The sequence below is a fragment of the Urocitellus parryii genome, chromosome 6 (assembly GCF_045843805.1).
Source record: "Urocitellus parryii isolate mUroPar1 chromosome 6, mUroPar1.hap1, whole genome shotgun sequence".
Classification (NCBI taxonomy): Eukaryota; Metazoa; Chordata; class Mammalia; order Rodentia; family Sciuridae; genus Urocitellus; species Urocitellus parryii.
In genome coordinates, this window is record NC_135536.1 from 29,397,592 (window position 1) to 29,422,100 (window position 24,509).

Here is a 24,509-nt window from a genome sequence, read left to right on the forward strand (position 1 = left end):
GCCCCTGTGTGCTCCTGTGCTCACGCATGCACAGTCTTGGCCACAGCAGAGGAGGGCATACTGCAGACCCTAGGTGAAGGAGGCACCTCCTCTCCACTGTTCCTGTGGTCCCCACCAGCTTGGCTGTTGCCTCCTGAGGCTCTGCTCTCCCAGGCACATTTTACCTGGTCCCCTAGGACCTCTTCATCCTCTTTCATTGGTGGGTGTCCTCCTTGTGAGGCCCCATGATCTTGCTTAGTAAGGAAGTGGTGTCTGTCTTTCTTTTTTTTCTACCTAGAGGTGCCTCCCTGAGAAATGTCCCTCTCTCTCCATGGGCCTGTGGGTTTCCACATGCATTCCAACCTTTTCTGCTGCTTGTTGTTTTTCACCCTGCGGATGAGAAACCTGACTCTTCACAATTGATCAGTTGACTGACCAAAGATTTTTAAACCTCATACAAAAGAATAGCCATACCTGGGCTGATCTGGGGCCTCCTCACATGAAGAAGGTTCCAGAACCCTCACAAACATCTTTTTTGGGGGGGCATTTTCTCAGAGCACCCTCTCTGAGAACTCTGTGATTAACCCCAATTTCAGGAAGGTGCTGCAGAAAGGTTCTTAGGGTCTGGAGAAGACAATTTCTTTGGACAAACCCCAAGGTGGCTGCTGTCCCTGGGTTCTGTGCCCCACACTGATTTGCTTGCTTCTCTGAATGTGTGCTCTGTCTCCTCCCGCGTCCCCCTGGTGAGCAGCCCCCCACCATTTTCCTGTGAGTACTAATTGCCAGCATCATAATACCCAGTCATTAGCTGCTCCCACTGTTTGGGGCTTGGGGTGGGATCTCATTCATCCTGCCCCTAAATGCCACTGGGACTGTGTAGTGAATTGAATGTGACAGCTCAGCAGCCTTCTGAGGTCTCTGCCTCACCATCCTCCCATGCAAGGCTTTGGGAGTGGGGGAGGGGGCAGGAGCACTTAATCCAGGAGGCTAATCTGGGGCTCCCCCCCACCCCGCCCCTCTGGAAGGTCTGAACACTAACGCTATCGCAGTGGAAATGCTGACTTCCCCCGTTTAGCAGAGCTGCAGGGTGACCTGAGTCTGCAGGGCCATGGGCAGCTGGTTTGTACCACCTGCAGCAGGAGAGACCTTTTGACTTTGGTCCCCCTGTTGTCCCTTGCTCCATCCTCTCCAGCTGTGTCTTCAGAGCTCAGTGCTTGGCCCTGCTCCTGCTGCTGTTGCTGCGGAAAGGGCAGAGTGACCAGCTGGAGCCAGCATTGACCTTCCTCCCCCAGCCCCCCCCACCCCCTGCCCTGAGCTGCTGGCTCAGCAGTTGCCAGCCCCTCCCCCGCCCGCCTGCCCCTCCCAGCAGATACACTGTCACTCTCTCACCTTTGTTTCTGTCCCAGTGTCTCAGTTTCTGTGTTTCCTGTAGACTTGGCCCCTGTCCTCGGTGCTCTGGCTTCTCTGCCTCAGCCATAGGCAGCCCAGGGTGCAGACCCTCCCCTTTGGGATAGTCCTTCTGCTGTCAGCTCCCTCCCTTGGCCTGCTGTCCTTCCTCCCTGTGCTGGATTCTTCTCTCTCCCTCCATTTCTCCTTCATCTACCTTCTATGAATGAAATTACCATGTGTAACCTGTACAGTTACATACACATGTAGATGTGCATATACATCAATAAAAGGAGGGAGGGCTTGGGTGGGGGTCAAGAATCGGAGAGGTGCCACTCTGAAGCATTCTGCATGACTCCCACCAAGTGTGACTAGTAAACAGGGTTAGAATTCAACACCCCAACCACTCAGGCTCACTGAGTCAGAACTCTTCTTGGATTTCTTTTTACTTTCTTTGCACAGGGATCATCTATTATAGATGATGTTTTCAAGATACTTTTTGGGGGTAGGATTGGGCCTTTGCCAAATCTTAGAGTTGGATGAAACAAGTGTATAAACAAAGTCAGGGCCATCCATGCATCTATGGTTTTGCTAACCATGTATTAAATACTGATCACATATTGGACCTGGAAAGTACAATATGCAGAAGACTTGGCTTCCTCCCGGAGGAGCTCACACTGTCGAGTAGGGCTGTGGAGAGAGGTGTGTACAGAAGGGTGAAAGGGCCAAGGGCTCAAGGGTGCATTCTCTCTGTCTCTGGGCAGTGGTGCTGAGTGCAACCACAGCATCTCCTGAGGGAACTCACTGGACATGCAGATTCTCAGTCTCCATCAGACCTTCTGGAACAGAGACTCCGAGAGTGGGGATGAGCATGCTATGCTCCAGTGCACTGTGGTACACAGTAAGACTCAAGGACCACTGCGTTGGAAGATTTGCACAGGCTTCACGGAGGAGGGGACATTCAAATTAGCTCTTGGAGATCAAGGAGGAATTTTTAGGAGGAGGTTTCCTGGATCCCAGGAGGGAGCCCTCTGTAGAAGGGGGGGTGGGGGGGTGAGAATACAAAATTGTAGAGGAAGGATGGAAATGTAGGTGGGGGTCACAGTTAGAGTCATATTTCTTGCATATTGTGTAATCTTTACTGTAGGAAATGGAGAGACCTCATAGCCATTACTAGAAGGCAAGAACAAATGATTTATAAAGAAATTCATTTAGAGTCTTATTAAATCTTAAATGGCATATCTCTTTTATTTAATAGTGTAAATAAATAGAACAGGCTTCTCAATAACATACTTGGAGCTCCTAAGAGGGAAGTGTTTTTGAAAATAGGGTTCTATGAAATTGATCTCAACCTTATTTTTCAGGTGGATGGAATTGAAATTGGGGGTTGTCCTAGGTCCCTGGAGGTTTCATTCAGTCTTATATGCAGTGGTGGTATGCCTGGTACAAAGTTAGGCTTCCTATTGTGTGTGTGTGTGTGTGTGTGTGTGTGTGAGAGAGAGAGAGAGAGAGAGAGAGAGAGAGAGAGAGAGAGAGAGAAAAAATTTAAAAAGGCCCAGTCCTTGGAGGGCACATCGTATTCTGCAGAACTGAAAGGGGAGAACCAAATTGATTAAGGGTAATGTCTGCTGATTAGATAATCTGAAAATTAGTCTGATAATGTGAAAATTATCTAAAAGCAGCATATGATGTCATTGCCACCCTGATGGGGAAGATCTAACAGATGTTAGTCTTCTGACATCTCTTGTCCTCTAACATAGGGTCCAGGGGCAGCTCGTGTACTTTTAGGAGACAGAGTGACAATTATCTTTGAAATGTGTTTCAGAAACTTAGATCACTCTTAAAAGTCATGCGGCCCACTTAACCATCCTCTTACCCAGCCTTGACACCAGTAATTCAGGCTTGGTCACAGGGGAGAGAGGAAAATTCAGATTCAGGGCTCTTTTTGGAGAAGTGAGTTGCTTCTGGCCTCTCAGAAAGAAAATCTGGATTCTAGCAACAGATTTTTTTTTTTTTTTTACATGAGTTATTATTTAACTAAATAGTTTATAGATGACCAAGTAAAGAACCTGAGGGGTTGTTCTGGTCCTTGGAGGTATACAGTATTTGGAGATAATTTTCTTGTACCCCCTACTCCCATCATCCATGCCCTCCACTTAGAAGCTCGGAGAGTGGCTTTGGAATTGTTCAGTCCAGGGTGACACAGACCCTGCTGTCCTCCCATGTTCTGGCTGTGAAGATGTGGGTCAGTTACTTAAACATCTCTGCTCCTTGGTTGCTTCTTCTGTAAAAGGGAGATAATAATTTTACTGACCTCATGAGGTTGCCCTGAGTCTTAAATGAGACAAAGGATTGGCACACCATGCCTATACATTTTGAGTGTTGATACGTCATCTCTGTCCCATTTAGAGTAATATACCGTGTAGGTGACCACAGATGGCTAATCGGAGTCAGGGGCTCCACCTGAGGCAACATGAAGGGATTTCTCTGTCACCCTGAAGTTAACTGCACCCGAGGACTCATTGGCCTCAGTTTTTAATGATGGGAGTCTGACCTGGCCCTAGCACATACATTGCTAAATCTTAGATGTGGGACACTGATCCTTCTGTACAGGCTAACTTTGAGCATTTATTGAGCACTTACTGTATGTATGCCTAGTGTGGGGATGAGTGTCACTGAGCCTTTAGAAAGATATAACATGTGGTCATTACCCTTGGAGGACTTCTGGGATAATGGGGAAAGTGAGATGGACACATAAAACCCAGCAAGAGAAAACCCAGCTGTGGGACAGAGTCTGGCAAGTGCAGCTGTCCCTTATTTACCACACCATTTCCTCAGTCAGAATCCATGTCTCTTGGCTTTCTCTATACCACTTTGATTTCATTGTATGACCTAGAATATTCAGGATTGACGAGTTCTGCCTACAGAGAATAATGGTGATGGCAGTAATAGTCTCCAGCCTTTCTAGAATGTGTCAGATACTACACTAACCATGCCATGTTTATCTCATTCGTTCCTCACAGTAACCCTATAAGCATTGCCGTGTGCCCTAGAGGAGACCAAGGTGCACAAGGACCCTGTGATGTACCATGGGCATGAGCCCTGGATGCGGATTCTTAAGCTATGTGCCACTTCTTGGAAAGCTTATTGACTCAGCCCTTGACTTTTTCCTGCTGTGTCAGATGCACAAGCATTTTTCATACAGGAGAGGAAAGAGGGAAAGACATGACGGAACACCTACGGGGTGCCAGGCACTTTTCACACATCATCTTAAGTAACGTTCACGAGTCCATGAGACCTATGCTAGTATTTTCATTTTATGGATGAGGAAACTGAGGCTTAGAGAAATTTGAGTAATTGTCCCAAGTTGCACAGTGAGATGGGAAGCTGAGAGGTGAGTGGGCTTGAGTTGGCTCTATCTGGACAGTGGAATCCCATCCTAGGCCTAGGTTTGGATCTTTTTCATGGTCATACTGATGTCCCTTAATTTTTGTCTGTCAGCCAATTGTCAATGCATCATATCACATAGTGACTTTTCAAAAAAAAGATGAATGCATTAACAGGCACTTAGCTTGGGCTGCTGTAACAAAATTCCAGGCTGGGTGGCTTAAACAGTGGAAATTTATTTCTTCTAGTTCTAGAGATGGAAGTCCAAGATCAAGGTGCCAGCAGAGTTGGTGTCTAGTGAGGGCTCTACCCTTGGGTTGTAGGCAGTCACCTTATTGTGTCCTTACATGGCCTTTACTCAGTGTGTGTGGGTAGAGAGAAAGAGAACCAAGCTCTCTGGTGACTCATGAGGACACTAATCCCATCCTGGTGGCCCCACCCTTGTGATCTCACCAAACCTAATTACGTCCCAAAGGTCTCATTTCAAATAACATCACATTGGGGCTTAGGACTTCAATATATGAATTTTGGGGATGTGGGGATATACTTCAATGGAGAGCGGGTACATTTACCCTTCAAAACTTGTTTTCATTGCTGTGACTAGAATACTTGACAAGAACAATTAGAGGAGAAAAAGTTTATTCGGGGGTCATGGTTTCAGAGGTTCAGTCTATAGATGGCCAACTTTATTCTTTGGGGCCTGAGGTGAGGCAGAATATCATGGTGGTAGTGTGAGCTCAGGACATGGCACCTGGAAGGAGGGTGGGAGAGAGAGAGAGAGAGGTTTTTTTTTTTTGCTCAATAAGGACAAAATATATACCCCAAAGGCATAACCCCAATGACCCTCCTCTCCCAGCCACACCCTACCTATCTACAGTTACCTACAGTTACTCTTTATCAAGGCCTGAATGTACTGATTAGGTTAAAACCCATAATCCACATCACTTGTAAACTTTCTTGCATTGTCTTACATGAACTTTTGGGGGATACCTTCTATCTAAACCATAACAAAACTGTTTACTGACTTTTGTTGTTTGTGATGGTTTATACAGACCATTCCCAACATTGCAAATTCTCATTGAGATTTCAATTGGCAAATCAATTTTACTATAGAAAAAAATTTCACATTACTCTATTCAATAATTTTCCTGCATCTTTCTCTCTGTGTCTCGTCTTTTCTAGCTCTCCTCTATCCTCTCTTTTTTGTTTTTTATAATTTAAAAGAATGCTTTTTTTTAATGCCTGAATTGAAAATCCTAGGGTTCATTCTTGGCTCTTTGTTTTCCTTTACCACTGCATCAGCGCCCCTTCCCAAACAGACTGCAGGTCTATCTACCTTCTTCTCTCTGCCTCCTGGATTCTGCCTGGGTCACTACCACCTCAGAGTGACCTTCCTGCCTCTATTCTTGCCTCTTACAGTGTGTTTTCCATGGAGAGGCTGAAGTGGTCTTTTTAAAGGTCTAAAATAGGTCATAACACACCTGTGTTGACAATGCTTTTATCACATGGGTACACCCCACACTTGTCACCATGAAGGCCTGCATTTTTGCTTCTCAGAGTGTGGTCATCAATATCAGCATCACCTAGGGGCCAGGTGACCAGCTTGTTCATGTCTACCTAGTAGAGTGCCCGAAGTCTTGCTCCTAACAACCTCTTAGTGACAGGCAAACCTGAGTGCTTGGCTGACTTAACTGGGAGCTTATAAGACATGTGGAATCTCAAAGCCTACCTCTGATTGATTAATTTTAATCTGAATTTTAATGAGATCCATAAGTGGTTTGCACAGCAAGAATTGGGAAGCCTTGACCTGTAAGGTCCTGCATGCTTAGGCCCAGCCAGCCTCTTGGACTTGACTTTTCTCAGGTGCATGGTTGCATGTGTTCATGGTGAGTAACATCCAGTGGGCTGGCTAAGCAGCACACTGCCCAGGTTCAGAACCAAGACCACCACTTACTAATGTTTGACCTTAGATTGCTTAGCCTCCTTGTACCTAAAGTATCATCTATATACAACCAAAAGATGAATGGCATCTCTTAGGTTATGGAAAAGATTAAATTAGTTAATTTATATAAAGCACAGCACCAACAGAAAACATGTATAATATGAGGTGATTTGACAGTCACATGTCCTGTTAGAGCCACGAGTTATAGTTTAGATCTAGATGTCCCCCAAAGGCCTCCGTGTTGAAGGCTTAGTCTCAGCTCATGGTACTGTTGGGGTGTGGTATAACTTTAGGAGGTGGGGTCTAATGGAAGGAATTTAGGTCACTGGAGATGTGCCCCGGAGGAGGATATTGGAACCCCACCCCCTCCTTTTCCTCTCTTTCATACCTGGTCACCATGAGGTGAACAGGTTTTCTCTGCTAATCTTTCCTGCAGTGAGATACTGTGTTATGGGGGGTCCAAAGCAATAAGGCCAGCTAATCATGGACTGGAGCCTCTAAAACTGTAAGCCAATATAAACCTTTCATCTTTTTAAGTTGATTATTTGTCACAGCAATGGAAACCTGATTAACACACTTTGGTTTCAAGCTTGAGGGCACATCGGACTCTCCAGGAGGGTTTGTTATAACACATTACTGGATCCATTCTCAGAGCTTCTGATTCTGTAGGTCTGAAATGGGCCTTGAGTTTGCATTCTTAACAAGTTCCCAGGTGAACCACTATCTTAGAGAAAGTTAGCTTTTGAAGACTGATGTAGATATATTTCTTCTTCTTTTTTTCTTTTGGATGCACTGAATCAGGTAACTGGCCAGGAATCTGGCTGTACTGTTAAATATAAGGAGGCAGACTCAATTTGCACTCTTTTTTCCCCCAATGTTTTTATTTTTAGAAAATTAACACAATAATTTTACATATTTATGATGTTTTGATAATATATATACATTGCATAATATACACATCAGGGTAGGCCTATCTATCTCCTCAAACAGTCATCATTTCTTTGTGGTGAGATCATTAAAAAGTCCTTTTTACAAGATTTTCTTGAAATACACAATACATTTGTTATCTATGGTCATGCTGCATGCAAATAACACACTAGAACCCATTTCTCCCATCTAACTATAACTTGGTACATGTTGATCGGCCTCTTCCATTACCCACTCCCCAACACTTGCTAATCACCATTTTTACTCTTACCTTCTATGAGATCCACTTTTCTCAATGCTCTGTCCAATGTAGGACAGACCTCCTGCTCCAAGCACCTGCCACCTGGCCTGTCCTTTGGGTGTGTCCCTCTGCCTGGGCTCTCATCCCTAGCTATGCTGCCCCTCAGCCCCATGATCTCTTGACTCTTTCCTAATCTTCAGGTGTTCAGCATGAATACTCAGCCCTTTTCTTTTCTTAAATACACTTTCAGTCTGAAGGGCCCAGAGAATATGGGACCATCTGTGGACTGAGTTTAGAGGAGGTGGTGAGGAGAGGTGAAGAGAAGCAGAGTCAGGGAAACCAGGTGGCGACTTCTGAATCTAAATCATTATGGTAGTGACATCCTGACAACTTCAGGAGACTGAGATGACACAACAAGGTGTCCTGCAATCCTTGAAGGGAAATGAGACCACTTTGTTCAGAGCCGTATTGATACAGTTATTCTCAAATTAATGTTTTCTCCATCAATGGACTCACTGGGTGCCAATCACAAGTTGCAACTCCAGATTATGACCCACATTTGTGAGATTTTATTTGGTCTTTTCTGAGGCATCAATGAAAGACTGAGTTTGTTGCTTAAGTTTGGAGCACAAAGAACTTAATTGTAGTCTCTCTAGTCCCTACACTGGAGACATGGTGTTCAGACTTCTGGAAAACGGTTGAAACATTTTGTCCAACTGCAAATTGGCACTCTAACCAGATACCAGCTGAGCATCCCTTACTAGAATTGCTTGGACCAGAAGTGTTTTGGATTTTGGAATATTTGCATATAGATGAAGAGATATCTTGGGAATGGGATCCAAGTCCAAACATGAAATTCATTTGTTTCTTATACACCTACCTGACAGTTACTTTAGAGACAGCATTTTAGCGGACCTATATTTTGAATGTGACCTGTCACATGAGGTCAGGTGTGGAATTTTCTACTTGTGGCATTATGTGGGTGCCTAAAAACTTTTGGATTCTGGAGCAATTCAGATTTTGGATTGTTGGATGAGAGATGCTCAACCTGTATGTCCATTGAGATGGAGACATCAAGGTAAGCGGATGTGTGTTGCCTGTTTTTATAGCATAGTTTTTAGGAGTGAATACAAAGTTCATATCTAGAGGAATGAGTTATGTATTTGATAAAGATGGAGGAAGAGAAGGCAGGCATGGGGAGGGGGGGACTGATGCCATAGCAAAACACATAGCAAAATGGGGCCTACCTTCTCACTGGCTATCACTGCCCCAAGACCCTGCGGCCACTGAGTCTGAGAGTCTTGATTCCTTCCATTCTGGTTTACCAAGAAATGCTTCCTTGTGGGAGACGCAGGTCTTACACATCACAGCTTTCTCCTCTCCATTGGGCCCATTGCTTCTCCTCCTCACTGTGTCCCTCATATGAAAGGGCTGGGCTCTTGTGATGCAATATGGTGGAGTCACTCTGGACTCAGGGGATTTTACATTCACTCAGTTCCCCGTCTTTCCTTTGCCTGGCTATTTTTTGTTTGTTTGTTTGTTTGTTTGTTTTAAACCCCTCTGTGAAAGGTTTATCCATCCTTTCATTAAATATTTATTCCTAGCTCTGTGACAATCCATGTGCCAGTGCCAGGGACACAGAGATGAAGGAGGACACGGCTCTTGCCCTCCAGGAGCTCATAGCTAACGGGGAAAGAGACTCCAACACAAACATAAAGCAACCATGAAAGGCTGAGTTCCTTTGGGTTCGGAAAACTTTGCTTTTCTGCTTTTTCTTTTACCCTGTTATAGTCCTCAAATAATAGACCTAAAAGGGACCTTAAGTTACCACGTTGCATATTCCTTTTTTTGGGGGGGAGTGGTGGTGCCAGGGATTGAACTCAGGGGCACTTGAACACTGAGCCACATCCCCAGCCCTTTTTTAAATTTTATTTAGAGTCAGGGCCTCAATGAATTGCTTAGCACTCTCTTTTGCTGAGGCTGGCTTTGAACTCGTGATCCTCTTGCCTCAGCCTCCCGAGCCACTAGGATTACAGGCATGCTCCATTTAGCATGTTCTAGCATAGTCTCTTGCCTCTAGATAGACATGAACTCAAACGACCAGGCCTAGGGGACCCTTCCCTGTGTGCAGTGGGCTCCTCAGAGAAGCCCGCCCTGCAGCCAGGTCCACTTGCTCCCTTCTAGCTTTCTTGCGGCATGTGCTGCCATTTCTACTCATCTTGTCTCAGGTTGTCCTTGACAATACAGAGTGTGGCAATTTATCAGGCTCATCCGTAAACTTGGAAGACTTATGAAATCAGCTCTCGGCCTTCCTCAGCGACTTATCTCAGTCCCTGGAATCATTCTGCACCGGCACCCTCCCATCCTATCCCACAATCACATTGTCCTCAGTGCTGGGTGGCCCAATGACACGGGAGAAGGAGCGAGTTCTCTGCCATCGAGGATTCCCGATGGTCTGAAGGGAGTGAGTCCTGGTGTTCATTCTGTGGGGCTTCCACCTCCCCTGCTTCTGCTCATTGGGGGTGGAGTCGTCCTTCCCCTTCCTCTTGCAGCCCTGGGGCAGGCCCTGATCCCTAGGATAGGACCCAGAACCAGCCGGAATGGAGTCCCAACACTTTTATTCCCTGGATCTGTGGGATTTATTTTTTCATCAGTTCTAGGGAAGCAGTGAAAAAAAGGTGTCAGGCCTTGGGGATAATTTATATGAGTAAACACGTAAGGAGTAGGGTGAGCCAGAGCATGAGAATTAAGGCCATTTATCCAGGCTTTGATGCTGCTTGCCCTCTGGTCCAGCCTTCCCCACAGTCTCGATCACGCCACTTTTAACCCTCTCCTGGCTCTGCTCCACCTCAGGCAGGCTCGGGTCCCTGCCCAGCTGCCTTCTCTTCCCCAGCCTGCTGCCTGGCTCTCCGCCCCTCCCACATCCCTCATTAAAGGCCAGGGAGAAGGTAGCAGGATGTGGCGGTGGCCTCCAGCTGAGGCCTGCTGGCTGATTCTGAAGGGAGGGCACGTGGGTTTACGCCCTCCCTCCTCACCCTCCCTGTCTCTGAAGCTGCCTTCTCCAGCCTGGTCTCTGTCCAGTGTGTCTTCTATGGCCAGCCCGGGGCTGCCTTTCCATGTGGACTTCTTTTCCTCTCCCCTTCTCTTTACTCCATCTTCTAAAGATGCGCTCCGCACAGCCAAGTGGCACCAGGCTAAGGATGCTTTACACTTGAGAGATGAAGTAATAACAGGTGGCAAGAGCAGAGACTGCTGGAGCCCAGGATTTCAGTTGCCATGGAAACGTGTCAGACCTGTGGAGGGACACAGGGACTGTCAGCCATGGAAGGTGTTGGGGGAACAATTCAGAGGGGTGAAGAGAGGCACATCTCTTTCTGGAAGGCTCTACTCGTGGCCTCTGAATTCCCCAAAGGCCGCACGCCCCCATCTAGCAGGCCCCAGAGAAATAGCTGCGGACCTGGGGCTGGCGGGCGGGCGGATGCTGAGCATGGTCGCAGGCTTGTGCACACCAGGCCCTGGCAGGCAGTCCAAGCATCTGCTCAGAGTGTGAGGCCATGCCTCTGTGTATGTGCCAAGGAGGAGCGTCGACTTCTGGCCTGCTTCCTTTTCCCCAGGACTCCTGGGATGCAGCTCTAGTCTCCACAGAACCCAGGTGAGGGGCTGTTGCTGGTGGCCAGACTGTCCCCACCATTAATTGCTTTCATGAGTGGCAGCAGAGATTGGACTGAAAGTGGGAAAGACAGCGCTGTCTGTGTGATCATTTGATGGACGATTTGGGGACTTTTGCTATCGATACAAATCCTGATTGAGCTAGAAAACCTGAGAGTGTGCACTCATGCCCTTTTACGATGCCTGCACTCTCTTGCCTGAGCCTGGTGAAAGGCTTGAGGCTTAGCTTTCCTTTCTTTTTCTTTTCTTTCTTTCTTTCTTTTTTTTTTTTTGCATTGAGTTATGTCAATACTCCCTCTTGCCTATGTTATTTTTTCCTGCATTTCTTTATGAACTTTGCCCCTGATTTCCCATCTTAATTTTTAACTTTGAGCTTCTTGAGAGTTACCACCCTCAGGTAAATTCCTAAACCTTTAAGGCCCACTTTATTTTCTCCACAGTTTGCTTGCATTTCTTCTATGATCTCAACCCATGAACATTAATCAAGAATAAGCCAAATCCATCGCTGTGGACACTGCCATCAAGATACCTCAGGTCTTTACCCTCCCTGTCATCTTATTCTATAAAGTGAGACTCAATTTCCCATCAGCAGAAGCAGAATCTCTATTTAAATCCCACTTGCAAGGTTTGGGTGAGCTTCCTATTTATAGTAAAATCCTTTTTATAATGATCTCATATACACTACCAGGAAATTGCTCACGGCTGGGTCGGGCCATAGGCCAATCTGGCCGTGGTGTGGGCTTGTCTTAAAAACATCCCTTCATGAGCCTCTGGAATCCTCTAGAGAAGTGTTTTCACAGAGTATATGACAATAAACAGGGTCACCCAGGATGGATTACTGTGGTAGGAACGTTAAATTTAAGTTCAAAAGGAATTCCTGCTTTTATCAGGCCAATCTCAATAATTTTTATGGCTTTGGGCTTCGTAAATAACATATGGGGTGAATCAAGTTGACACTAAAGACATTTATGAAATACTTGATATGCAGGGTATGGCTAGGAAGTGTTTGCCTCTAGACTTCCCAGGAGGCAGGGGAGTAAGATTAGACCCAGGATCTTGGGACACAGACAACCTGGGGTTGCACCCTGCTTTTCTCTTCTTTGTAACTGGGATCTGGAGCCAGCACCTCGGTTTCTTTGGATTTCAGTTATCTCATCTGTTAAATAATCCTACTTTACAAAGACTCTGCAAGAATCAATGAAATAGTGTATGTAAAGCATCCAGTGTAAGCTCCACCTCAGTTTTGTAGTGTACTAAATTGCTTCTTTTTCTTCTCAGTAAGCAGTTGAGCAAAAGGGAGGCTGACTGGGTAGGTGTGACTTGGCATCCACTTCTCAAGGGTCAGTGAATTATGGCCTTATATTTTCCTGTGTGATTGTGTACAGTGTTATTCTTCCAGCAACACAGGGCCCTTAGGGCCCTGTAGTTGGGGAGCTGGCTGCCATTAGTCCAAGTCAAATGACCCACCCATCCATTTGGATGATACAGATTAGTACTTTTCTTTGAGGAGTTGGGAAATAAACCAAGGGCAGTGAGTGATATTCAGAGGGATAGATAACTCTGCCACAGGGAAAGCAAACACAGTGCTATGTCCCCATAAGGAGGAGATCCCAGGGGAATCACAGTGACACCTGTTTACATCTCTGCCATCCCCTTCTAAGCCATTCATCCCACAGATTGCTGTCAACTCTTTCTGGTGTGCAAGGCACGTAGATGCTCCAGCAATGAGTTACACATGGTCCTGGACCTGAAGGAGTAGATCATTTAGCATGAGGAGATGAGCTGGGTGTGCACATAAATCAACAGGAGAAGGGTCACAATGGTGATGCCAGCAGAATGCCCTCCCCAGTGCATGACCGGTCATTTCTAGCTGGGAATTGGGAGAGCTCCATGGGAGAAGCCTCACTCTGAAACCAATCTTAAATACTAAAAAATGGAAGCAAACCAGAAGCTTAAGGTATTAGTCTGTCCCGTGCCATTTCACCATGAAGGATGCTTTGGGCTCAGTGTTGCAAGAAGAGAGTAGGAACGGAAGCAAAAGGGATTTGTTTGAAAATAGAGCATAGCTGTTCACTGTCACTTTCTATATTGGACTCATTAGAGGACCAAAAATGCACACCTTATTCCTGCTGGCTGGTATACACCAGGGCCTTGGAGTGAGATTTTAGCACCTCTCTCCCTCTCTTGAACAGGTACTTTGTATGACTAACAGACAACACACACACACACACACACACACACATGCATACATAAATACATATATGGGGACTTTGCTCTGACTCCAACTCATTGGAAACTTCTCTTTAGATGAATTAAATTCAGTTCCTTTGGTCTTTTTATATAGGATCATTCCTCCATCACTATCTGCTTTGCTCTATTAGGTCATTCTGATTTTTAAAAAATTTCTTACAGCATTGGAGTTCTTGATTCAGTAGGGTATTCTACCAGTGATCTGTTAGTAGCAAACACTGTAAAGAATAATCTGTAAGTTCTTATACTCTATATTTTACTTCTTTATCCTCATATATCACAGGGGATACAGTGTGTTTGAGACAATCAGATTGTCTGGTTGCTTAAAGATTTTGTAAATGGGGAGGAAATCTGACATTTATGGGAAGTTCTTAAGATTATAAGAAAGACAGATGAGGAGATTGGGCCTTTTGAGAGTTGGTTTTTTTTTGGGGGGGGATAATAATACATTGGATTCTTTGACTGCCTTTCTATAGGAAGTTACCTAAGCTGTGATTGGCATTTGTACATTTTGTATCCAGTTCATATCCATCATGAAACTCATCTTTGATGTATCCTTGGCCCTTACATGTTATATGCCCTACCTCAATTTATGTTTACCACTTGATGGATTTCCATCTATTTCTTGATGAGAAAAAGAAAAGTTGATTTGTTTCCTAGACATTCTTGGATTTTCTTAGGATAGTTCTAAAAATGGAAAGATGGAATTGAAGGGGAAAGAAGAAAGGGATGCTGGTACTTCTGGATTTGGGCCAAGCACATTTTATAGGCAGAGTAAAATTTTTGCAGATGTACTGGATTTTGGAGCTTATTTGCAAAACCATTCAGAATGCCATGTGGATGTCTTAGAGATCCAGTGGCTGAGGGAAAAGCCCATACTCAACAGACCAGAGAGGGCAACCAACTCCTCTGCCTCCCGCAAAGGCCAACACTTTCCTAGCAGAGAATTGTCTGCCTCCCCGAAGATGGAAATCAATGACTTAGAAACTGATTAAACCATCCAAATAGCAACTGATAAATGGATTAACTCTCTGTAATATAATTCTGCTAGCTTTTGTCTTCTGCCTTCCCCAGGTAAGTTTTCTATTCCTGGAGGCAAAGCAGAGGCACAGACGAAGTGAAGGCCAGAGGGAATCATATTAAAGCGGGTGAATCCGTTTATCACTTACTGTCTGGCTGGTATTTCTGCTCACATATCTTCTTCCTTTTACTGATTTGTACCCTACGGGACCCTGATTAATGCTAGCCATGAAGATAGCAGCAGACATTGGGGATACCGAGGGGGAAGATACCTTGTGGTTAAGGCTGATCCCACAAAGAGGAGAGAGAGAGAGAGAGAGAGAGAGAGAGAGAGAGAGAGAGAGAGAGAGAGAGAAAGAGAGAGAAAGAGAAAGAAAGAAAGGGAGGGAGGGAGGCTGACTTTTCTTCTTAGTTGCAAAATAGAGAGTGTGAATATGATAAAGAAATCCCCCCAATAGGAAGAGAGAAATAGAGGAAAATTGAAGCATTTCTCTCATGTAAAAAACCTGCCCAAGACTTTTCAACCAGTTCCTAGAAATTGAGAATGATTTCTGTCCGCAAAGCCGTGAGGTTCTCATGGAGTTTTGTTTTCTAGGTCATATCCCATGATTTTTTTTTTTTTTTTTGCTTTTATTTAAGGACTTCCAGTTACGTGTGAAGGTCTGAGGCTTAAACACATGCTCACTGAGTCACCCGTTGGCCCATCCCTGGTGTGGGGTTAAGCTTAGCACCTGGTAAACCTGTGTCCAGTGTGATTCTAGGCATTTAGGGTCTGCAGATTAGCTTGTCCTGAGTGCTTCTATGATCAATGAGTCTGGGCTTCAGGGAGATGAAGCTGAAGAAGAACAGATATCTGTGTACCTGCCAAGATGTTACTCAAAGTCCCCAAGAGCATCTCCAGTTGCCTCCTGGTAATGACCAGCTGCTGATGTTTCTTTTGCAGGGACAGGAGGGATCTCTCCTAAGTAAGAACATCTTTCTCAAAAGCAAGGCCCAGGCACTGACCATTTCTCCTCCTCTAGTCATGAGTGTTTATGGTTTCCACCTGATGTTTGGGGCCTTGACTTGGAAAACTGGTCGCTCAGGGTTAAGAGAAGTTCACTTGACTAACCATCCTTCTGGATGGTTTCTTCATCCAGAGGAGCAAGGTGGTTTCTATAGAACTGGAAACTATTGCGAAAATTCAACTCTGGAAGACTTGCAGGCCTTTGTACCATTGAACCAAGAAAGATCAAAAAAAACAAAACAAAACAAAACAAAAAAAACAAACACCTAACCCAGTATCACAACTGGGTTGTCACAAAACTTGACATTCCAAACTTCATATTCTTTCTGGAGTAGATTCCACCATACTGTGGGAGGAAGAGGGAACAGTAGGAACACATCTCAACCTAAAATTGGAATTTTTCAATGTTTCCACAGCCCAGAAAGGACCAGATGGGACAGTCATTCCCAACAACTACTGTGACTTCTGCTTGGGGGGTTCCAACATGAACAAGAAGAGCGGGCGGCCTGAAGAGCTGGTGTCCTGTGCAGACTGTGGACGCTCTGGTGAGTGCGGCCCCTTCCTGCATCCTGTGCCCGTAGATCAGGAACTCTTCCATCTCCATTTCTCTGCCATCTGTTGGTGGTGGTGGGTGGGAGAGGGCAGCAGAGAAGTGATGCTGGTGATGATTTTGAGTCAAGGGGGGGGGGTTTCAGGTCATTTTGAAATTTTTCTTCTTTGGGTCTTAAGAACCAAAAGTTATGTTCTGGTTCTGGGGAGAAGAGAAAGGAGGAAGTTTTGACTTGGGTCCGGCTTTTCCATGAGGAAAGAGAATGTAAACTTTCCATGACGTTATTTTGTGTCATGGATGATGGCGAGGTAGAGTGGAATACTTGGAGACACAGGCAACGTGCTTTCTTGTACCGGATGATGCACATGTCATAGAAAGATGTGTCTGTTATGTGGAAATACCTGGATGACCCTGGAGAGACGGGTACATGAACCTTGGGAAAGCAGTCACTTTATGAATCGCGGGAATCAGAGATTCAAGGGCTCCTGGGTAGCTACATAAACACTTCACCTCCATTGGCCACTCATCCCATTTTCTCATGGAATAGAAAAAATAAACCCTTATAAATCAAGGAGGCAAAAGGGCAGGCATCTTGGGGCTGATCTAGAGTTGATGTGTGTTTGTTGTTGTTATTGGTTTCCTCGTTGTTGTTGTTGTTTTGTTTTTATCTTTAACCTAACCAAAGACTAAAATACCAGAAAGAGACTTTTGGTCTTATTCCTTCATTCTTAAAATGAGTTCAGGTCTTTGCTCTTATTTTCAGTTTTAACCCAAACCATTATTTTGGGCTGATCATGGTTGGTTGGTGCTCTCTATTTTTCCTATTGTTTTATATCATAACTAGACTAATGCACAAGGTAGGGAGGAAAGAGGATCGTAGACCATCTTTAGTCTTATCAATGGCTCCCTAGCAGGTGAAGCAGTTGGGGTGGGTGGTTGGTTTCAACATGGGAGTCATTTCTCCCTACTACCTTTCCACCCAGAATTGTTTCCACCCCCCAGTCCCAAGAGAAGGACTTAGTTTACCACTCAGTTCCTCCTTGCTGTGTCTGCAAATCTTAGCTTTAGATCTTTTATATTTTGATGTCTGGGTTGTTTAGGGCTCAAGATTGCCTTGAATGACAAATCAGTCATTGGAAAAGGACTGGTTTCTGTTGCACACAACCCTCAACATTTAACTCCCAGGGGGCCTGCCAGGGTGGCTCTTTCATGCAATTCTGTCAATTCATTTATGATCCAAATACGATGCCATATGTTGGATTTTTTATTCTACTCATGCTAGCTTAAGAGACAGGGCCCTGTGATAGTTTATTCTGGATTTTAGACACTTAAAAAGAAAAAAAATAAAATTCAACTCTGTGTTTTTTTTTTTTTTTTTTTTTCCTGAGAGCAAGCAATCAGACAAAATCTCTACTGCCAGAAGCAAGGTCACTTGGTGGAGTAATGCTCTAAGCAGGATATTATGGACTGCTCTAGGTTTGGACAGGTTAGAGAGGGCAGCTTCAGAGCTCTCATTGCAAACTGCTATCATTTCTCCCTTTTCTTTCCTACAAAAATTGGGTTACTTGAATCGGATCCATGGGGGGCATCAGAGGTGGGAAGTTGACTGTATCCACACCAAGCCCTCTCTTTCCACAACCTTCATGCAGTTTTTCGTTCCCAAGTTCTGTCTGCTACGTGACTCAGGGGACCATTTATAACAACCTAGATATTCTCATTGCAATTGCCTAGGATTAATTTTGGTGGATCATTTAGTCAAGGTCTGACTCTGATTTTCCTGAAATAGTTGATACCTTGGGAATACAAAGGCTGCGTCAGCCCATGGGACGTGCCTGTTAAGGCAGGTGGGCTGGAACTTCTCTGGAGCCTCCCCAGGGAAGGAGTATGAAGCCTGGAGGAGTTGCCTTTCCCTGCCCACCTATCCCACTACTTCTGTTTCCTGGGGGAAAGTGGGATGCCTGAGACTGTCACTGTAAGAGGGGCATTGCCACCATATCCGGAGCATTCCTGGGACCCAGAATAATGTGAAGAAGTTTCAAAACGAGTTTTGCAGATTCCAGGATACTGTGTTCTATTAGGCCGTTGATTTACCCCTACTTTTCACCTTCTTAGTGTTCTGATTTAGAGCTCACAATCTGAACTTTCTGGAGCAACTAAGACCTGGGCATGTTCAGTGGCTGGAGCGTGTGGGTTTGTGTGCGCTCCTGTGCCTGAGTATGGGTACGGATCCCAGGAATTTCTTCCAGGGGGTTCAAGAAAACGAGAAGCTGTTTTTATTACCTACCGCTTATCGGAATTTCCAACCTCTTTTTGCTTTCAGTGCAAATGAACTACATGGTGTAAGGGTAGAATTGAAAGGGTTCCGAAAGAATGGGATTAGAAGCAGGTGAAAATCAAAATAGAGCGGACAGAGGATTAACCACACTGCGTGGGTTATCTGACAGTAATACCTTTGTAAAGCTGACTGTCAAAAGTGACGGACAAACATTGTTCCAAGAAACATCAACCGAAAACACCAAAGAAATACCAACCAGGCTTAAAAAAACCACCAGGAGAAAAATCGTGGCCTGGGGCAGGGTGGAGGGAGCGTGCGCGCGTGTGTGCGTGCGGGAGGGGAGAGATGGCGCTGCTGTCAGAAGCTGTGGACGTGTGTCTGATGGTAGGGACGATGCCTTTTCGGGGGAGGTGGGCATCCTCTTCCCTGGAAGTGTGTGCTTTGTCCCAGATCCCCGTCAGCAGGTGATGTACCTGGTTAATTCTTTTTTTTTTTTTTGGTGTGACAATGGTTTACTATCTTGCTATTAAGAGTAACATGGTCATAACGTAATGAGAATATTAATAATGCTGTCTGTTGCTTAACCCATGTGCTGATATATTCATCATACGTGTCAGCTCATTTGGGAGGAGAAGGCAGGAAGGAGAAGGAGGCAGCGGCCGCAGCACGCACCACGGAGGACTTATTCGGTTCCACGTCAGAAAGTGACACCTCAACTTTCCACGGCTTTGATGAGGACGATTTGGAAGAGCCTCGCTCCTGTCGAGGACGCCGCAGTGGCCGGGGCTCGCCCACAGCAGATAAAAAGGGCAGTTGCTAAAGCCCACGGAGAGGACTGGGCGCTTGGCCATCCCCCTCTGACTCTGGTCATTGTTCTGGTTCTGATATATATATATATATATATATTTTTAAATGAAAGACGACTTAGTTTTTTTTCCCTTGATCCTTTTGCTTCTTCCTCCCACCTTCCATGAGTCCTTTCCCCTCGCCATCCCTCTGTTTTTGGGTGTGTACAACAGAAGCACAAACTACTGAAAACAAAACAAAAAAAGTCAAGAGAGCAGAGCGAGCGTTCTTCAGAGCGATGGCACCGTGATGTGTGATTTATGTTCCCTAGAAATAGGAAGTTAGATGGTTTCTCTCTTTTTTGGGGGGGTGGGGTGGGGAGGGGATCTTTTTGACATGAGCAGAGTTGATTTCCGCAGTTTTCATATTTATTGGTAAAGATGAAGAGAAGAGGAACACTAGGTTTGGAAACAAAGAGCCAATAACATTAAAATTATTATTTATAGATGCTAGCTATTATTGGAGTCGGACTTTTTTTTTATTTTTTATTCTTTTGAGAGAGTGAGAAAAGGGAAATCAAAGGCATCTCAGTCATACCCTGTTTAGAAGCGAGCTGCTGGGGGGAGTTTCCTCAATGGGAGAGGATGGCACCTCCCTGTGCCCCACAGAGCCTGTGGCTCCCCATGGCAGACCCCCACCCCATGTCTCCTCCCTTGACCTTTCCATCCTCCTCTCTGCTTGTGGGGAAAATGGCAGCAGTCCCAGAGAAGACCAGGCGCCTGGCCTCCCTCCAGCGTCGGCCCTGACCAGCAGCCGCCGCCTGGGCTCCTCCTTGGTTCAGCAGAGCTGCCGTTTCTGTGATGCTGGCTTTCCCTCACTTTCTTCCTGGTGAAGAGCAACTTCCAAACGCAGGAATGGAATATAAGCAAAAGTCATGGGCTCGGCAGTGACAAAGCGACCTGAGGCCACCCTCGTGGAAGAAGGACACCTCACAGTATATCTCCCTTCCCCTTCCCCCTGTTTAAAACAGTTAACTGCTCATTGGATGATCCAGCCGCCTGTATTCTTTCTATTTTTTTTTTATAGTGCCTGCCAGGCACTTTGTTTTATGTTTCCAATAGCACCTCCTGAAACAAACCAAAGCAACACTTGCTCAAGGCCTGGATGGAGAAGACCCGTTCACCTCATTGGCCATCCCAACCATGACCAGTCACAAGGCCCTTCTCAAAAGGTACGTCTTGGCTGATCTGTCTTACCACCCGGGCAAAACCATCATAGTTTTTTTTATTTTATTATTTTTTAGTTTTCTTTGTCTTTCTTTTTTCCTTTTTGACCCTTGGCTTGCTCTTTCGCTTTTCCGGGTTCCCCCTTCTTAGTGTGGGAGTGGCTCCTGGAGTGTCTTTCACCTGGTGGTCTGTGTGTGCATGTGGACTCTGCGGCCTGGGTGCAGGTGTGGGGCTGAGCTTGCTTGGACTGTGTGGGAGGGGCTGTATGTGGAGAATGGGGGGCTTCTGGCTTTAACTGCAAGAGAAGGTGGCTGGGGAAATGCTTGGCAGACTCTGCCTCTCGTGGCTGTGGTGAGAGTGGAGTTCAGGGCACTGAGGCTGGAGTTGGTGGCTGGACTTGGGTAGGAATGAAGAGTGCAGCTTCAGGGCCCTGCATGTCTGGGTGGTTTTCTAGCTCTGGGTCCCAGTTTCACTGCGCAGGGGATGAGTCCAGATTAAAGAAGATCCTTGATTAGGCACAACAAACAACAGGGCCGTTTTGAAGATTTTTGAGCTCCCACGACAGGTGTTCTCTGTGAGACATGGGCAGTGCCATTTGACTTGGGTGGGGAGATCCAAGTAGCTGCCCAGTTAACAGGTTGCTTGTCGGTGTCTGAGGAGATCTACTTTGATGATCCAGCCTTTGCAGATCCTCCTGAATTAGACCACTCCTTAAAATAACAAATCAACCCAACAAGTGCCAGGTCAAACAGACAGACCCACAAATGGACACTTTGGTGCTTCCCTGGTAGCCTAACACAGAGAGGGCTTCCACTTTCCTCCTGTTTCAAGTGGGTATATGCTTGCCTGGGCATTTGTTCTGTTTTGAGAGATCAAAAGTAACAACCCCACCCATTTTTGGGATGTTCTGCCTAATCTGTATGTGGTTCTGTCCCTAGGGAGCCATGGCCTAAACCTCCACGGTTGTAATATTCCTGCATGCTCACATCTGTGAATACGCCAACATAGTTGACTCTGGTAGGTTTCTGCTAAGAGGATACAGCTAGCCTTGCTGTCAGTTTCCACCTCTGTACTTTATTCCTGTGACTTAGATGTTGGATTCATAGCCTTATGATGTGCCTGACTGATGAAATGTGAGCTTCCATGTTAATAAAAGTATATGTTCAATCCACACTCTCATTTGAGAGCTGTTTAGTTGTTCACACTCCTAGCATTATCAGTGGCAACTTGGCTTTGAACTTGAGATTTTAAAAAAGATCCACATAATTAAAACACATTATAAACTTGTTGTTCTAATGGGGGAGCCAACGGTTTAGAACTGTCTAACAAGACAAATTCCCAGGGAAATGTTTGAGGATAGGTCTTATCTAATTTATTTTTACTAGTACAACTTGATTCTGATTTCTCTTAGTAGGGAATAGCAGACATCCTCACCTTTCTCAGCCAACGTGAGCATAGCAGTGTCGCTTAGCATTGCCTGAGCATCTTGTCTCACCTTGATTATAGCATCTCTCAACAGACTCAGAATTTATATTCTTAAGAAAGAAAGAAAAATGACAAGATGAGAAAAAAGAACTGGAAGAAAAGATGATCAAGTTCAAATTTTTCACTTTTTAGTTGAGAAAGATCAAGTTAAGCTTGAGAGAGTGGAATGGATGTTGCTTTGGAGGCAGACGTCTTAAGGCAAAGCAAGGAAACTCAGAGAAAAGCCAGAGGAGTCCTGGATTTTCAGGGGCCTCAGAGATTGATGTTGTCCCCACCCCCTTCTCTAGATAACAACTCTCGATATTTATGCATTCAGTACTGTTCTGGGTACTTTCCTTGGAATGGTTCATTTAATCCTCATAATCACCCTTTGAGATAAATGTTTATATTATCCCCATTTTATAGATGAAGACACTGAGGCTTAGTAATAAGGTTAAAAGAATATCTAAGACCCCTCCACACAGTAAGGGGCTAGGTTCTGATTCCCAGAAACCTAGAATGTATATATTCTACCTTGGTTTAGCGGACACTTGGATGGTTTTTGGATAGGGAATAGATATGTGTGTGCATTCATGTGTACCTTGCTCAGTTTCAGCTAAGAAAAAGAGTATTTATAATGAGCATAGCTTGAAACATCAACCTTCTTAAAAGCAATTTCAACCACCAGAGAGTAAACAAACTATTAGATCCTAGAAAAGAAAATTTTAATCAAGGTTCTATGCAGAATATTAAAGATAACTCATTTTCTTTCCTTTCTAATTTTTTTTTTAGTTTTAGATGGACACACTATATATTTATTTTTATGTGATGCTAAGGATTGAACCCAGTACCTCACATATGTGAAGCAAGTGCTTTACCAATGAGCTACAGCCCCATCCCAGATACCTAATTTTCTAAACCATCATTTCTGGATATTCTCTCCCAATGCCTCCTGGGGACGAAGAGATCTCCTTTCATTTTCGCCTCAGGAATTGCAGGAGCTGTGTGACCCATGGACACACATAACTTTTTGTGGTTGCTTTTGTTAAATAAGGATCACAATTCAAATTTTAAAACCAAAAGGAAATTAGGATCATGAAGTTGAAAACAATCTGACCCATTTCCTTTGACCTTAGCTCAGTAAAGTTCCAGCATGTTTCAGAAATGTCACTAATTTTTTGAGTCCTTGTCCAAATATAGGGGAACCAAAGGTATGAAACTTTCTAAATTTGTTACAACATTCAAATCCTCCAGGGGGAATTGTTGATGTAGAGGTGGCTATTGTTGCTGTGAAAGGTGACTATCTGGTGTTTTTTTCTAATCCAGAATAATCTAATTCTTTGTATCTGTTACTGAGACTATGTAGAGATCAGATACTATAATCACTACAACATGGGGGATGAGAAATATGCATTTAATTTTTTAAAGGTACTTTAAAGCCAGTAATCCAATTTGCTGCTGCTATTTTAGAGAGCAGGATTTAATAAAAAATATGATGTTCACATCGATAGTATCCCTTTAAGTCTTCCTGCTCTCCATGCACCTAATGGGCTGCAGCCTGATATGGCCTTTATATAGCACTTGAGGGAACACAAGATCATTACTCGGGGAAAGAACTAACGGCTGTTTGGAGGTTCTCACTTCATGGTGGAATAAAATTAATTAATTTTATCCCAATCTGCCTCCTGTTGCAACTGATGAATATGATCTTGAATATGTACTTAAAGTTTGAGCAGACTCATGAATTAGGAATTTTTCCACAGGGGATTTTGTTTACTGCTGGAAGTGGAGTTGCTTAGGTTGGTTTTTGGAGTGAGACATTTTTGATCTGGTGAGTAGAACCTAGGGTAGAAATGAGAAGCTCTGGTGTCTAGTTTTGTTGCCATGAGGCTCTGCCTCAGTTTACCTATTTTTAGGATGTGGACATCTCTTTCCCAGTCATAGTATATAATCTTTATTATCTCATAATGAATCTTGAAACAGCTCTGAGGTGGGATGGATGTCATTTAGTCCCACTTTACTGGTGAGGAAACCGAGGTTCAGTCAGGTTAGGTGTTTGGTCCAAAGTTCCAAGTGTTAGTAGTTGGCGTCTGCGTCTTCTAATTTTCTTTCCTAAGTCTATACTAATTTCCCCAAAGGTCACATTTCACAGATTTCTGGAGTAAAACCAGTAAAGGGCTTTGAGGTCTTTTGTTTAAGACCTTTTTGGGTCAAGAGGAGGTATTTGATTCTGTAAAACACAAACAAAAACAGAACAATAAAACCAACTCATTGCAGAGTATAATCCTGCAGAAACACAGCTGGGTCTGAGACTTCAGGAACTTTCTGACAGAACCAAGATTGAGCTTCCTGAAGGGCAGTGTCTTGGTGGTGAGGTGGGGGGTGGTGAGGTGGGGGGTGG

General features: G+C 44.7%; 1 protein-coding gene across 3 annotated transcripts in view; it reads left to right on the forward strand.

Moving 5' to 3' along the window:
• Window positions 1-24,509, forward strand: part of Dpf3 (double PHD fingers 3) — a 249,742-nt gene that overhangs the window by 179,989 nt on the left and 45,244 nt on the right. The window contains exons 8-10 of one of the 3 annotated variants that reach the window (XR_003301941.2): window positions 16,224-16,352; window positions 19,250-20,649; window positions 21,583-21,661. Coding sequence is in view for 1 of the 3 variants with exons in the window: in XM_026401641.2 (XP_026257426.1) it covers window positions 16,224-16,352 (129 nt within the window). In the remaining 2 variants the exon portion in view is untranslated. The remainder of the gene's footprint in view (window positions 1-16,223; window positions 16,353-19,249; window positions 20,650-21,582; window positions 21,662-24,509) is intronic. The other 2 variants (XR_003301942.2, XM_026401641.2) reach the window with 2 other exon arrangements.